Source organism: Chiloscyllium plagiosum, unplaced genomic scaffold, assembly GCF_037043375.1.
Source record: "Chiloscyllium plagiosum isolate Xiang-an unplaced genomic scaffold, Cpla_swu_hap1 HiC_scaffold_10, whole genome shotgun sequence".
Taxonomy (NCBI): Eukaryota; Metazoa; Chordata; class Chondrichthyes; order Orectolobiformes; family Hemiscylliidae; genus Chiloscyllium; species Chiloscyllium plagiosum.
This window is the reverse complement of record NW_028270148.1, coordinates 45,292,645-45,307,201: the sequence shown is the minus strand read 5'-3', so window position 1 is coordinate 45,307,201 and position 14,557 is coordinate 45,292,645. Positions and strand designations below refer to the sequence as shown.

Genomic DNA, 14,557 nt, shown 5'->3' with positions numbered 1-14,557 from the left:
CTCTTTGCATGTCCCAGCAACTCACCCTTGCTTTCCAAGCTATGCTCAACAGAATACTGAGGAAATTCTCATTGAAGATCTAGAGTCTCTGGAAGCCCACTTCAGAAAAAGACAAGATTCAATTAAATCAGGCCAAGACTGTAATGTCAATCTTCCACCTGACCAACTCAAAAGCCAAGGAAGCCAGTTCTATAGTTGACCACTTGTCCCCCAAATGCCAAAATTTCTTGGTGTCACTCTCTGACTATTCATTGACCTACCATGAAAACCTTCAATACACTAGAGCCAAGATCAGGATGAGAGTGAATCTCATGTGACACTGGCAAGTCCTACCTGAGACAAAGCCAACATGCTAAATACTGTTTCATTTACACTTGTCTACCCAACAATAGAGTACTGTTGCTCAATGGGCTCAGAAGCTAGCAGATAAATATGATACATTTCCACCTCCAGAAAGAATTATTTTTGGGACATTGAGACCAGTGCAGTTACAATGACTTACACTCTCTGAATCACCTGACATTCCCAGGGAAAACATTCTCCTCAAAAAATACCTTTGATTGATAGCTAACAAAGCACAAAACCTTGATGAAAATCCTATGCACCCATCTCAAATCCTGTGCTCTCAACTGAACATGTTTCACACCCTGTAAACTGATGACAGAGTCACCTCTCTATGACACACCTAGTCAACTGCAAACACCATCGATCTGGGTGATAAAATGTCAGATTTAAAATTTCCACAGAAAATCTGGATAACAGCCATCCATTTGAAGATGGGCCAAGGATCTTGTGAACACTTGTCCATAGTGGAACAGGAGGAGCAGCTCAAATTACAACTGTGGCCAACCAAGGCAATTCATTGCCCACCTCCTGAACTTTTGTCCTGAGATCAATTTGTGGTTTTATCACAACCATTTGCACTGCATTAGCTGATTCCATTAAATTATCGTTAACCTTAACATTGAGGTATAACTGCTTCCCCAGTCATCTGAATTTTTTAAAAAATCTACCTCATTGGCATACCTTTTATTTGATGGCAAATAAGAGAAAGATCAGACAGTTTGTCATAATAATACGGGTGACACAGTGGCTCAGTGGTTAGCACTGTTGCCTCACAGCACCAGGGTCCCAGGTTCTATTCCAGCCTCGGGCGACTGTCAGTGTGGAGTTTGCACATTCTCCCCGTGTCTGCTTGGATGTCCTCCGGGTGCTTTGTTTCCTCCCATAGTCCAAAACGTGTGCAGGTCAGGTCAATTGGCTATGCTAAATTTCCCATAGTGTTAGGTGCGTTAGTCAGAGGGAAATGGGTCTGGGTGGGTTACTCTTCATAGGGTCGGTGTGGACTTGTTGGGCCAAAGGGCCTGTTTCCACACTGTCAGTTATCTAATCTAATCTAATATTAGAACATAAATGGGAGCAAGAGTAGTCCTTACAGCCCTTTCCCATTCAGCACCCTGCTATTCACAGGGATCGTGGTTAGTCTTCCACTTCATCGTTACTTTCCTGCATTATCCTTGATCCTTGAGTTGATGAGAACATTTTCATTTCCACAATCTACTAGATTAGTAGTAAAAGGGAACAAGTGCCGGATGAGAGTGGAAAGCCATCAACCAGAGAGTTGGGCACATAGTATGTGCACCTGCACATACTAGAAGCTTCATATATTAACACAAGAGATGCAGTTCTTTGCAGATAAAGCACACTGTGCCTATTACAACGTAACAAAATAAGCAACAGCCATTCTCCAGTTTATTGCTCAAGGTAATGACTTTAACATTTGGAGTCAGCCTGTCTTGTTTAAATTTTAAACAAAACTCGGCAGTTAACAACCAGTACATTATCTATGCAATTTTCTGCCCATCGGAGTTCATTCAACAAACAGTCAACACGTTTTTCTCACATGGTATAAAAATGTTGTCATCATCTTATATTGGTTTTCTTGCAAATGTTCTGGAGAGTACAACACAGAATGTTGCAACAACATGTGCCCCTTGTTCAGCAGTATTTAAGCAAATATTGCTTGAATGGACGAGACTGTTGGAAATATGGACTGCATGGAAATGCTAAACTTGTCTGCTGTTTGAGTTGATTTTTGTAAACCATAGGTTGAATGGGTGTTTGCTATTCTGTTCTATTCTAAATTTAGTGTTCTGCATTTCATATTCTGTTGCACTATCAAAGAGAGACACTCTTTGGCATTATAGTGTCACAGAGTGAACTTACTCAACAGCCTCCAATGAAAGAAATGTTTAAACAGAGTACCAGGAAGGATCAATCACTGGGCTTGTTATGAAAAAAACTTTTCTTCAGATGGTCCCCAGCATTTATATAGTCCTGGATGTAGGTTTGCTCGCTGAGCTGGAAGGTTTGTTTTCAGAATTTCGTCACCATACTAGGTAACATCTTCAGTGAGCCTCTGAATGAAGCACTAGTGGTGTAGCCCACTTTCTGTTTATATATTTAGGTTTTCTTGGGTGATTGATGTCATTTCCTGTGGTGGTGTCATTTCCTGTTCTTTTTCTCAGGGGTTGGGTAAATGGGATCCAAGTCAATGTGTTTGTTGATAGAGTTTTGGTTGGAATGTCATGATTCTAGGAATTCTTGTGCATGTCTCTATTTGGCTTGTCCTACAATGGATATGTTGTCCCAATCGAAGTAGTGAATTCCTTACTTGTATGTAAGTATACTAGTGAAGGTGGGTTATGTCTTTTTGTGGCTAGTTGATGTTCATGGATCCTGGTGGCTAGTTTTCTGCCTGTTTGTCCAATGTAGTATTTGTTACAGTTCTTGCAAGATACTTTGTAGATGACATTAGTTTTGCTTGTTGTCTGTATAGGATATTTCAAGTTCATTAGCTGCTGTTTTAGTGTGTTGGTGGGTTTGTGGGCTACTATCATGCCATAGCAGAGGTAGTAATGCAGAGACTCGAACAAACAGCTCTGCCAATCATCCAACCCAAACGTTGGGTCTGCTATGTGGATGACACCTTTGTCATCAATAAATGAAACAAATTAAAGGAAACCTTCAACACCATCAATAATACCCTTACTGGCATAAAATTCACTAAAGAGGAGGAAAACAGCAACAAACTGCCATTGCTAGATGTCACAGTAAAGCAATCAGCCAATGCGGAAGTTCAAACTAGCGTCCACAGGAAAACAACAAATACTGAACTAAAGAAGCAATCATCCCAAAATCCACAAACTAAGTTGCATCAGAACATTATTTCAACGAGCCACCACACACTGCAGCACGGAGGAACTACGCAGAGCAGTGGAAAATCACCTTTACAGCGTATTCAAAAAGAGTGGGTACCCAATGAACACAGTCTGCCTATTTCTGAGCAACAAACCCAAACAAGCAGACAAAACACGTCCAGAAACCCTAGCCACACTCTCCTATATCAAAGACATCTCGGAAATGACTGCCAGACTACTATGACCCATTGGCATTATGGTAGCCCACAAACCCACCAACACACTAAAACAGCAGCTAATGAACTTGAAGGACCCTATACAGACAACACACAAAACTAATGTCACCTACAAAATACCGTGCATGAATTACATTGGACGAACAGGCAGAAAACTAGCCACCAGGATACATGTATCCTTACATACAGGTGAGGAAGGACACCACTTCGACTAGGACAACACATTCATCCCAGGACAAGCCAACAGAGACATGCACGAGAATTCCTAGAAGCATGATGTTCCAACCGAAACTCTATCAACAAACACATTGACTTGGATCCCATTTACCACCCCCTGAGAAAAAGAACAGGAAATGACACCTCTATAGGAAATGATGTCACCACAGAAAATGACATCACCAACCCAAGGGAACCCAAATATATAAATAGAAAGCAGACTACACCACCAGTGCTTCGTTCGGAGACTCACTGAATTTGTTACCTAGCATGGTGACTAAACATCTGAAAACGAACCTTCCAGCTCAGCAAGCAAACCTACACCCAGAACCTCAACCTGAGCTACAACTCTTCTCAAAACTCGCTAATTTATATAGCCCCTTTTACATCATTAGGATATGTTACAGCATTTCACAAACAATGATTAGGTACCTTAGCTGTTTTGTTAGACATCATTTTTGAAAACGTAATTTTGCGAACATTTTGAAGAGCAAGGTATCTGGAAATTAGTTAAGAGCTTTGGTGGTCTACTTAGCCTATTATAAAATTAAAGTGATGTATTAAGCTGAAATAATTTGAGTATTGCACAAGGCAAGAGTTTCATTTATGATATGAACTAGAAAAAAAATTATTAATAATGGCCATTATTTTAATATTTGCAGTGACTTATTCAGAAGTGTTCAACATGTCTTAATTTAGAACAGCCATAAATCTGTCATCCTTCAATCATACGTATTCTCTTAGAAGTTTGTGATAAAGACCATCTCTACCTTGCCGTCTGGTGAAGACAAACCAGGAGGAGGCTGCTTCTTTATCTTAATAATTTATTCTGTATTTTTAGTTACGGAATACATTACGCTTTATGTTGGGGAACCTTTATAATTTTAACCCTGAAACTGATGGAGTTCCAAGTGAAAAAATGCTAATGGTGGATCAATATATGCTTCATCTCCTTCAAGATTACAGCACCAAGGTAATGCTTTGGGATATCAGTTCAAGGCCCCTGTGGCAGCTGGTGGAATTTGAATGCAATTTATAAATCTCTAATGCATCTTAATAATCGTGACAACTGTTGTAAATTGTGTAAATACCTATTTAATTCATGATTGTCTTGTTTGGAAGAAAATCTACCAGCCTAATTATCAGTCCTACATGTGACTCCAGACCCAAGACAATGTAGTTGGCTGACTTTTAACTGCTGTTTGAGATGACTGCGCAAATCAATCAGTTTGAAGGCATTTAGGGAAACGCAACAAGTGCTGGCTCTGCCAACAATTCCCACATCCCATGAAAGAATGAAGGGGGAATAAACACCAGAAATATCTATTATCATTCTTAAGGTACAATTTGCAAAACCATCAAAGTTATGAGTTCCTAAAGCACAGCAGTGCATATTATGGAATAAATTGTTGAAGAAATTCAGCAGGTCTGGCAACATCTGTGGAGAGAAAGCAGGGTTAATGTTTCGTGTCCAATGACCCTTCAGAACTGAACTATTATTAAATGTTTTAGGTGAGTAACTTTCCACTGACAGCAGGAAAAAACAGCAGTGAACCATTGGAAAAAATAATGGATATATTCATTTTGTTTAAAATAACCATAATTATTAAGCTTAATGGTAATACCTGAATTAAATCAAACTTGTATACACCATATGTGTGTGAGAAAAGGTTAAATTATTTTTCATCAGTAGTTTAGAAGGTGATGGTGGATTGCCTCCTTTAACTGACACAGTCCAAGTGGTGAAAAATTCCCCATAGTGCAGTGAGAGAGACAATTCTGATATTTTGACTCTGTGATGATGCAAAAACTGCACACAAACTTCCAAGTTACAGTAGTATGTGAACTGGAGGACAACATTGAGGTAGTGATGAGCCCATGTGTCTACTGCCCTTGTCCTTCTAGGTTGTAGAGATTGCATGTTTAGTACAGGTTGTTGAAGATGCTATAGTGAACAATTGCAGTGCATCTTGTAGATGGTACATGCTGCAGTCACATTGAATGATGCTGAAGGATAGGATGCCAATCAAGCAGACTGCTTTTTGCCTTGGTTGGTCATTGAGTCATACAGCACTGAAACAGACCCTTCGGTCCAACCAGGCCATGTCGAACATAATCCCAAACTAAACTAGTATCACCTGCCTGCTGCTGGCCCATATTCCTCCAAACCTTACCTAATCATGTATCTATCCAAAAGTCTTTTAAACATTGTAATTATACCCACACCCACCACTTTCTCAGGAAGGTCATTCCACAATGAACTGCCCCCATGTAAAGAATTTGCCCCTCATGTCTTTTTTAAATCTCTCTTCTCACCTTAAAAAAGTGCCCCCGAGGCTTGAAATTCCCCATCCTAGGGAAAAGAGAACTATCGATAACTCTATCTATACTTCTCATTATGTTATAAACTTCGATCAGATCACCTTCTACACTCCAGTGAAAAAAGTCCTAGTCTATCCAGCCTTTCTTTATAAGGATCTTGAACATAATTGGAACTATGTTCAACCAGGCAAAAGTAGAATATTGGATCACACTTAACTCAAGTCCTGTAGAAGGATTTTGGGGGTCAATCTCTGACTTGCATGTAGAGCCACAGTATTTAAATGACTGATCTAGTTAGGTATCTGGTCAGTGATTACTGCTAGGATGTTAATAGTATGAAATTCAACAGTAGTAATGTCAGGGAATGCCAAGGGAGGAATGGTTATACTCTCTTTTTGGAGATTGTCATTTCCTGGCTCATGTGGCATAAAGGCATGAACGGCATCAGACGCCCTTCATCAGGATGCCTGATAAAGGGCTCTTGCCCGAAGTTTTGATTCTCCTACTCCTCAGATGCTGCCTGACCTGCTGTGCTTTTCCAGCACCAGACTCTCAACTCCTCATGTGGCTTAAAGGTAACTTATACTATTGATAACAATTTCCTCCACTTTGCTGATGAATGAGAATAGATTTATGCCAGAACTTGGTTGGGCTGGAACTATTGTAATTTTTCTGGACAGGACACAAGGGCATTTTTCCACATTGATGCCAGTGTTGTATCTGTGCTGGAATAGCTTAGCTAGGAGTGAGGCTGGTTCTGGCGTGCAAGCAGTCATCATAATGCCTGCAGCTAGGATGTTGCCAGGGCCCGCAGTCTTTGTAATATCCAATTCTTCGTATCAGGTGGAGAGAATCACATTGGCTGCAGACTGAGGTTTGCGATATTGGGGAATTTTGACTCCATATGGATGCAAGTGCTTCAACCTTGTCTTTTGCACTGATATTCTGGGCTTTTCCTTTTTTGATGATGAAGATACTTTATTGTGATACTTCATCCAGTTAGTTTATTTGTCCACCACCTTCACCACTGGATGTAGCAGGATTGCAGAGCCATCAGATCCATAGGTTATGGGGTTTGACATACATATTGTTATGTATTGTAGCTTCACCAAGTTGGGCACTTGATCGTACATAATGTTTATGTATGCATAGTGCTGATCTTGGTGTGCTCTCCTTTACTTTTCATTAAACCAGGATTGTTCCCCATGCTCACTGGTAATGCTAGATTAATGAATGTGCCTGGGCCAGGAGGTTATTGGCTATAGTTGAATGTAATTGTATTGCTCCTGATAGCCCACAGTGCCTCATGAATGCCTAGTTTAAATCTAAATCTGTTCTGAATCAATTCCATTTGCATGGTGATAGTCAGGACAGAAGAGACTTTGTGAAAAGATGGGACTTTTTATCTGTAGGGGCTGTGCATTGGTTACCTCACCGATACTGTCAGGGACACTGGAGGTAACTCTCCTCCTTGACATAGTACCAAGGGATTTTTCATGTCTTCTGAAAAGGCAGATGGGGTTTTCGTTTAGCATTTTACCTGAAAGATAGTAAACAGTGTGGGGCTGCCTCAGTATTGCATATGAGCATTGGCCTTGTGTTTTGTGATCAAGTCCCTGAGTGAAACTTCAGCCTGGAACCTTTTTGATTGAGAGGCAAGAATACTACCAGCTGAGCCAAGGCTGACAATATCACTGTCAGCAGATGAATTATGGATGATTGTGTGGAGTTTGGACATTCTACCCATGTCTGCATCGGTTTCCTCTCAGAACTCCAGTTTCCTCCCACCGTCCAGAGATGTGCATGTTAAGTGGATTGGCCATGCTAAATTTCCCAGTGTCCAGGGATGTGCTGGCTAGGTAGATTAGCCATGGAAAATGCAGGGTTACAGGGATACGGTGGGAGGCTCGGTCTGGGGGGATGCTCTTCAGAGGGAAGTTATGGACTTGATGGGCTGAATGGTGTGCTTCTGCACTAAGGATTTTGTGAATCCATGGAGCAGATCTCCCTATTTTGGTAGCATCTTCTTGGTATTCGCGAGGAAGATTTTGCAACATCATCTGGATTTGGTGAGTCTGTTTAGATCAAGACAGCGATGAGTTTTTTTTTTCTGAGGATTGTGCGCTTTTGCAACACTGCCAACGAAGTCAGGTTCTTTAAATGTTTTAAAGGCAGAGATAGATTCTTGTTAGACAAGGGAATGGGCAGTTATTGGGAATAGGCAGTAATGTGGAACTTGAAACATAGATAACCATGATCTCAGAATGGAGAAACAGACTTTAATGGCTAATTGGTCTGTTCCTGCTCCGATTTCGTATGTTGAATCAATGCTGGAAACTGTTTGATTATATTGTTATGGTTTCTCATGTTGGTTTTGATATATTTTGGATAGTTGTTTGATCATTTCCGAGGGTAGCTAACAGTCAGCTAATTTGTTGTGCGTCTAGATGTACATTTAGGTCTGATCTGAGGATGGCAGATTTTCATCTTTTACAGGAGTAAAGTAGATGAGATTTTATGACAATTGGTAATAAAATAATCGTTACAGATACCGGTTTAGCATTTCAGATCCAGATAATGAATTGAATTTGAACTTGTCTCTCAAGATCAAGGGCTGACTTATCCAGTAAGATAGTTGGAAGACTACCATTTCTGATTTTGATGAGAATTGGTGATTTAATTGTAAAACACTCTACCCTGAAAATTACCCCAGTGGAGAAGGGGAAATATCGCTGCTGTGATTGTAAAATATGTTCCATCACCTGGGGTTTTAAATATGTCAGGAATTGATAGCAACAGGAGAGCAGTCTGCTCGTTCACTGACCATCTAATTAACCACTATTTCTCAAATCATTCTTTATCTGCAAGAGAGAGAACACACTTGAGTCAAATTATGAATGTTTAACAGTTTTCATTTTGTGAGCATTTTATTATTGTGAGAGTTGGTGATTCTGGTCTTAAAAAGTGGGTTAGCAAAACCATGTGAACGAGAAGGGACAATGTGAGTCACAAATTTTATTGGTAACAGAATTGAATTTAAGTTATATAGGTAAACAATCCTTTATCTGAAATACTTGAGACCAGCTGTTTTTTGGAATTTGGAATTTTTCAGTTTTCAGAATGACTAATGGTTTAATGGTAAAATTTTTTTAAAATCTTACTGGAGGAGCAGACTTCTAAGTAAGAACAGGACAGTCGCTGCTTGGCCATGCCCCTTCAAGTCGCAACTAAGTGACACGCATTGAGTAGGTGTCGACTTGGGTTAACTGTTTGCATGCCAAACAATCTTGTTAATGAGAAAAAACTTCGCACAAAACCTTCGGATTTCAGAGCTTTTCGGTTTTGTATTTTCAGATAAAGGATCTTCTACCTGTACTTAATCTTTCTATTTCTATTACTGTTTGTAAGTAGCTGAAATGTGTATGTTTTGAAACAAGTATTTATTGGCAAAATTTGTTTTAATTTGATTCAGGTTACAGAGGCCTATAAAGAGTGTGATTTTGGAAAAGTTATTCGCCTTCTGTTGGCATTTATTAACCGAGAACTCTCTAACTTTTACTTCAGCATCATCAAAGATCGGTTAGTATAAGATTCATAATGGCAATGTTGAAACTTCATTTGCAAACCAAAAAGCCATTTACTAAGTACTTTAAATGGACTTCTAAACCCCCTAATGGTTGTATGTGTAGATCAGATCAGGATCAGTTTATATTGCCGCAAAATTAGTTTTCAGATATGGCAACACCACAACGTTGGTATTTACTGACTTTCAGTTGCTCTAAAAAGGCAGTGATACCTTTAAATCTCTACAGTCCTTGTGCAGAAATGCTCACTTAATGTTAAGTAGGGGAATTCCAGTACTTTAATATAAGTGAGTGATGAGGTATATTCATGTCAGGATGTGTGACTTTGAGGTGATGCCATTCACACAATCTTTTCTCTTGTCCTGTTTGATGGTAGGGGTTGTTGACAAGAGGCATGCTGTCGAATTGCTGCAGTACAGTATATCTTATAGATCATGTGTATTGCAACACAGTGCCCCCTAGTGATATTTAGAGCAATATTGAGGCAGCAGTCAAGAAAACTGCTATCTTCCACATGATGCTGCATATTTTAATCACTCTTGACTTGAGCTTTCTAAGGAGAGGCTCTTAAGGACTAGGAAGAATGAGCCCATTGTTAGATTAACAGCATAGGTCCTGCAATTACAGTGATAGTACTGACATGACTGGCCTTGTTTAATTTGTAATCATTGCTGATCTCCAAAATAGTGGGGCAACCCGTGTGACAGTCATCCTGTTAGAGGTCAGAGACGTCTGGGCTTTGTTTGGTGTCTGATGTTTATGTAGCATGCTTTGTTACCTGTCATTCTTTAGAGCTGATTATATGTTGACATAGACTATTTCATTAAGGAGTTAGCAATGGAGCTGATGTAGCATTTTATTTTCTACTGCAGATATTAAAGTTTATGTCTGCCTAAACATTATTGTATTAAAATTGCAGATTATATTGTGAAGATGAGAAAAGCACCAAGCGTCTATCATGTCAGACAGTTTTAGATGAAGTATTAGATGTAATCACACGTTCTGTAGCCCCAATCCTGCCTCACCTTGCAGAGGAAGTATTCCAACACCAATCAAACCAAAAAGGTAGCATTTTTTTCAGTGCTGTTATTTGCATTTGTATTCTAAAATTTGTGACTCAAAGCACAATAAATGCATATCTAAATTGTTTTCTTTCAGAGCCTCAGAGTGTGTTTCGAACTGGCTGGATAAAGGCCAGTTCTGTTTGGAGAAAGCCTGGCATTGTGGAGGCTATTGAAGGTGCTTGCGCAATAAGAGACAGCTTCTTGAGCTCTATACCTGGCAAAAATGCACTGGAATACGATATAACCATTATCATCGAGCCCAGTTTGTTGCTGGAATTGATGGAGGTAATCTTCTCAATGTGTAATAGTTGAGTTTTGCTGAGAAGAGCCCCACTATTGAAGCTTTTCATTTTGCAATGATCAGAATAGGTGTAAGGATGCCAACATTCAAAGGGAATGGCAGTTTAAAATGCATGAAAAAAACATGTTGATTGGTTGACAAGTGTACTCCATTTGGTCAAGGCATTACCAGGAAGAATGTACTATACCCTCGCTGAGGTGCTGCCATGGGAAATGTATCAGGAAACAATAAGGTGCAATGTATGGACATTTTCTTGCTTCTTACACAGAATAGAGCCATGTATATGAATCTGTGTAGCTTCTACCAAGAGTAATTGCCAGCCCAACTGATGACCTTAAATTAGTTTAGTGTAATTGTTAACATACTTGAGACTGTTTGGTAGGTGCTGTCTAAATACAGAATTGCACCTAAAGTTGGACACTTCGGAGTTTAAAATCACACAACACCAGGTTATAATCCAACAAGTTACCTGACGAAGGAGCAGCACTCTGAAAGCTTGTACTTTCAAATAAACCTGTTAGACCTATAACCTGGAGTTGTGAATTTTAACTCTGTCCACCCCAGTCTAACATTCAGCACCAGCACCTCCATATCCTTTCTAAGTTTGCAAGCACAGTCTTTGTCAATGCAATCAGGTTTGAATTTAAACAATGGTGAATAACTTCCATGGTGTACTCATCCTGGCAATGCCTCAAAAATTGGAGTCCTCTTACTGACCACAACATTCTTTTCTCATGCAGCATAAATGTTCTCTTTAAATGTTGGTAATCTTCCGTCTGTCCTGTTGAGTGCAAGACCAACAAATTCAACAGCATGTCTCATAGCAGTTATAAGATCTGTACTCCCAAATAATAATAATTGTAGTTGTTTTTAAGTTGTATTATTCTAACAGAAATTGGACATTATTGGATCCATGGTTTGTGAAAAATGAGTAGGTGGAAGGTGAGGAAATTGGAGTAATTGCCATCAGCAATGAAAAAAGTGCGAAAGGAACTCGAGACTAAATTCCAATAATCCCCAGAACCTAATTGCTGACATGACATGGCTCAAAGTTAACAAAATAACACTGCCATTTAAGGATGAAGAAATAAAAAGGAGAACTACAGGCCAGTTCATCTCATTGTAGGCATCAGGAGTATTGCTGGAACCTGATACTTCGCAAGTCTAAATGCACAAAAAAAATCAAAATGGCTTTACAAAAGGAAAATCCTGTTTGACAAATTTTAAGTTTTGATGATGCCAACTAGTAGAGTAGATGACTCTATTAGTTGAGTCAGATGAATAGTATACTTGGATTTTCAAAAGCCATTCAATAGGTCCACAAAAAGGTTTAATAAATAATTTCATCGCTCATAGAGTTGGGAGTGATATGTTAACACAGTTGCAGATAGTTGGTAAGTTGTGACTAGAGAAGTACTGAACAGATCACCACTGGGCTTTCAGCATTTACAATCTGTACTGATGATGGATACATTACTCTCTGAATCTTTGCCTTAGTGTGATGATTATGTAAATTGTGAGGAGGTCATGGAGGTGCTGTTAAGAGATTAATGTTAAGTGAGTATAATGTGGAAAGTGTGAAGTTACTCTACTGGCTTTGCTTCAAGAATAGAGGAGCAGAATAATTTTTGGTGTAAATTTTCTAAGTATCGATCAGAAAAATCACATACAAGGAACACAAGTTAACATGCAGGTACAAGTCATGAGAAAAGAAAATTGCATGTTGGCCTTTACTGCAAAGGGATTGTGGAAAAGGCATCACAAAGTCTTGTTACAATCGTGTAGCGCTTTGGTGGGACCATACCATAAATGTTGTACTCCGTTTTCTCTGCTGTATTAAAGAAGGATGTACTTGCATTTGAAGCAATAACTGAGACTTTTTACAGTGCAAGCAGCTATTCAGCCCAGTCTCTGCTCCAGGTCTGAGTGTTTTAACATGGTGTCAATTTCCTGCTTATTCCCTGTAACCCTCCAATACTCTCAATTGAATCTGTCTGCAACCCACTTCCAGTCAGTGCATTCTACTCATTGCTTTTTTTTGTTCTTTTCACCTCGCACTTGCCTCTTTCACTAAATACTTTAAAACTGTACTTCTGGTTCTCGATCCCTGTACGAGCTGGAACAATTTCTCTTGATTTACTCTGTCTAGAAACCTCATGATTTTTAAACCTTCTATCATACTCCTGTTTGACTTCTCAGAACTGTTTTCTTTCAACTTCTCCACTCTTTCCTAATAACTGAAGGGTTTCATCTCGAGAACCATTTTCATAAACCTTTTCTGCACTCTCTCCAATGCAGTCTCATACTTCCTCTAATGTGGTACCCAGAAATGTACACAATACTCCAGTGCAAGTCAAACAGTATCATATATAAGTTTATCATAGTTTCCTTTCTCCTTAATTCCATATCTCTATTATTGAAGCCTGTTATCTGCAAACTTGAAATTGCCTGCTGTGTTCCAGAACAGTGAAGGTTCATGATTGGTCTCTGGAAGGGTCGTCCTTTGATGAAAGACTATAAACTATTTTTGTCAGTCTTTGGAAGATTGAGATTTGATCTCATTGTAACAGTTGAGATTATGAAGGGGATTAACAGGATGGAAACTAACTTTTCTCCCCCTTACTGTTAGATTTTGATCAAGCTGACATAATTTCAGGATATGGGATCATACCTGTATGGCAAGTACAGAAAAATATCTCCACTCGAAAGATTGAGAATCTTTGGAATCTTTTTACCTTAACCTGTTGTGGATGTTCCATTATTAAAAGTATATTTAAGATTGGGTTTTTTTTAGTCTCATTAATCAAGGATGCCTCTTTTACCCAGACCACTGAAGAACTAAGTCTTAATTAAAACACTATCCTTGAGAGCTCTATCCAACTCTTTCTTTAATGAATCCAGAGACTGGGCCTCCACTGCCCTCTGGGGCAGAGCATTCCACACAGCCACCACTCTCTGGGTGAAGAAGTTTCTCCTCATCTCTGTCCTAAATGGTCTACCCCGTATTTTTAAGCTGTGTCCTCTGGTTCGGCACTCACCCATCAGCGGAAACATGTTTCCTGCTGCCAGAGTGTCCAGTCCTTTCATAATCTTATATGTCTCAATCAGATCCCCTCTCAGTCTTCTAAACTCAAGGTTATACAAGCCCAGTCGCTTCAGTCTTTCAGTGTAAAGGTAATCCCGCCATTCCAGGAATTGACCTCGTGAACCTACGCTGCACTCCCTCAATAGCCAGAATGTCTTTCCTCAAATTTGGAGACCAGAACTGCACACAGTACTCCAGGTGTGGTCTCACCAGGGCCCTGTACAGCTGCAGAAGCACCTCTTTGCTTCTATACTCAATTCCTTCTTCACTACCTGCTGTACCTACATGCTTGCCTTCATTGACTGGTGTACAAGAACACCCAGATCTCTCTGTACTGCCCCTTTACCTAAATTGATTCCATTGAGGTAGTAATCTGCCTTCCTGTTCTTGCCACCAAAGTGGATAACCATACATTTATCCATATTAAACTGCATCTGCCCACTCACCCTGTAATCTCCTAACATCCTCATCACATTTCACCCTGCCACCCAGCTTTGTATCATCAGCAAATTTGCTACTGTTATTGCTGATACCATCTTCTATATCATT

The 14,557-nt window shown here is 39.6% G+C and overlaps 1 protein-coding gene across 1 annotated transcript in view; it reads left to right on the top strand.

Annotated features, from left to right (window-relative positions):
- iars2 (isoleucyl-tRNA synthetase 2, mitochondrial) overlaps window positions 1-14,557 on the top strand; it is a 97,627-nt gene that overhangs the window by 80,004 nt on the left and 3,066 nt on the right. Inside the window, exons 18-21 of the mRNA XM_043695778.2 lie at window positions 4,494-4,625; window positions 9,447-9,553; window positions 10,478-10,623; window positions 10,717-10,907. Of these exons, the coding sequence (XP_043551713.2) occupies window positions 4,494-4,625; window positions 9,447-9,553; window positions 10,478-10,623; window positions 10,717-10,907 (576 nt within the window). The remainder of the gene's footprint in view (window positions 1-4,493; window positions 4,626-9,446; window positions 9,554-10,477; window positions 10,624-10,716; window positions 10,908-14,557) is intronic.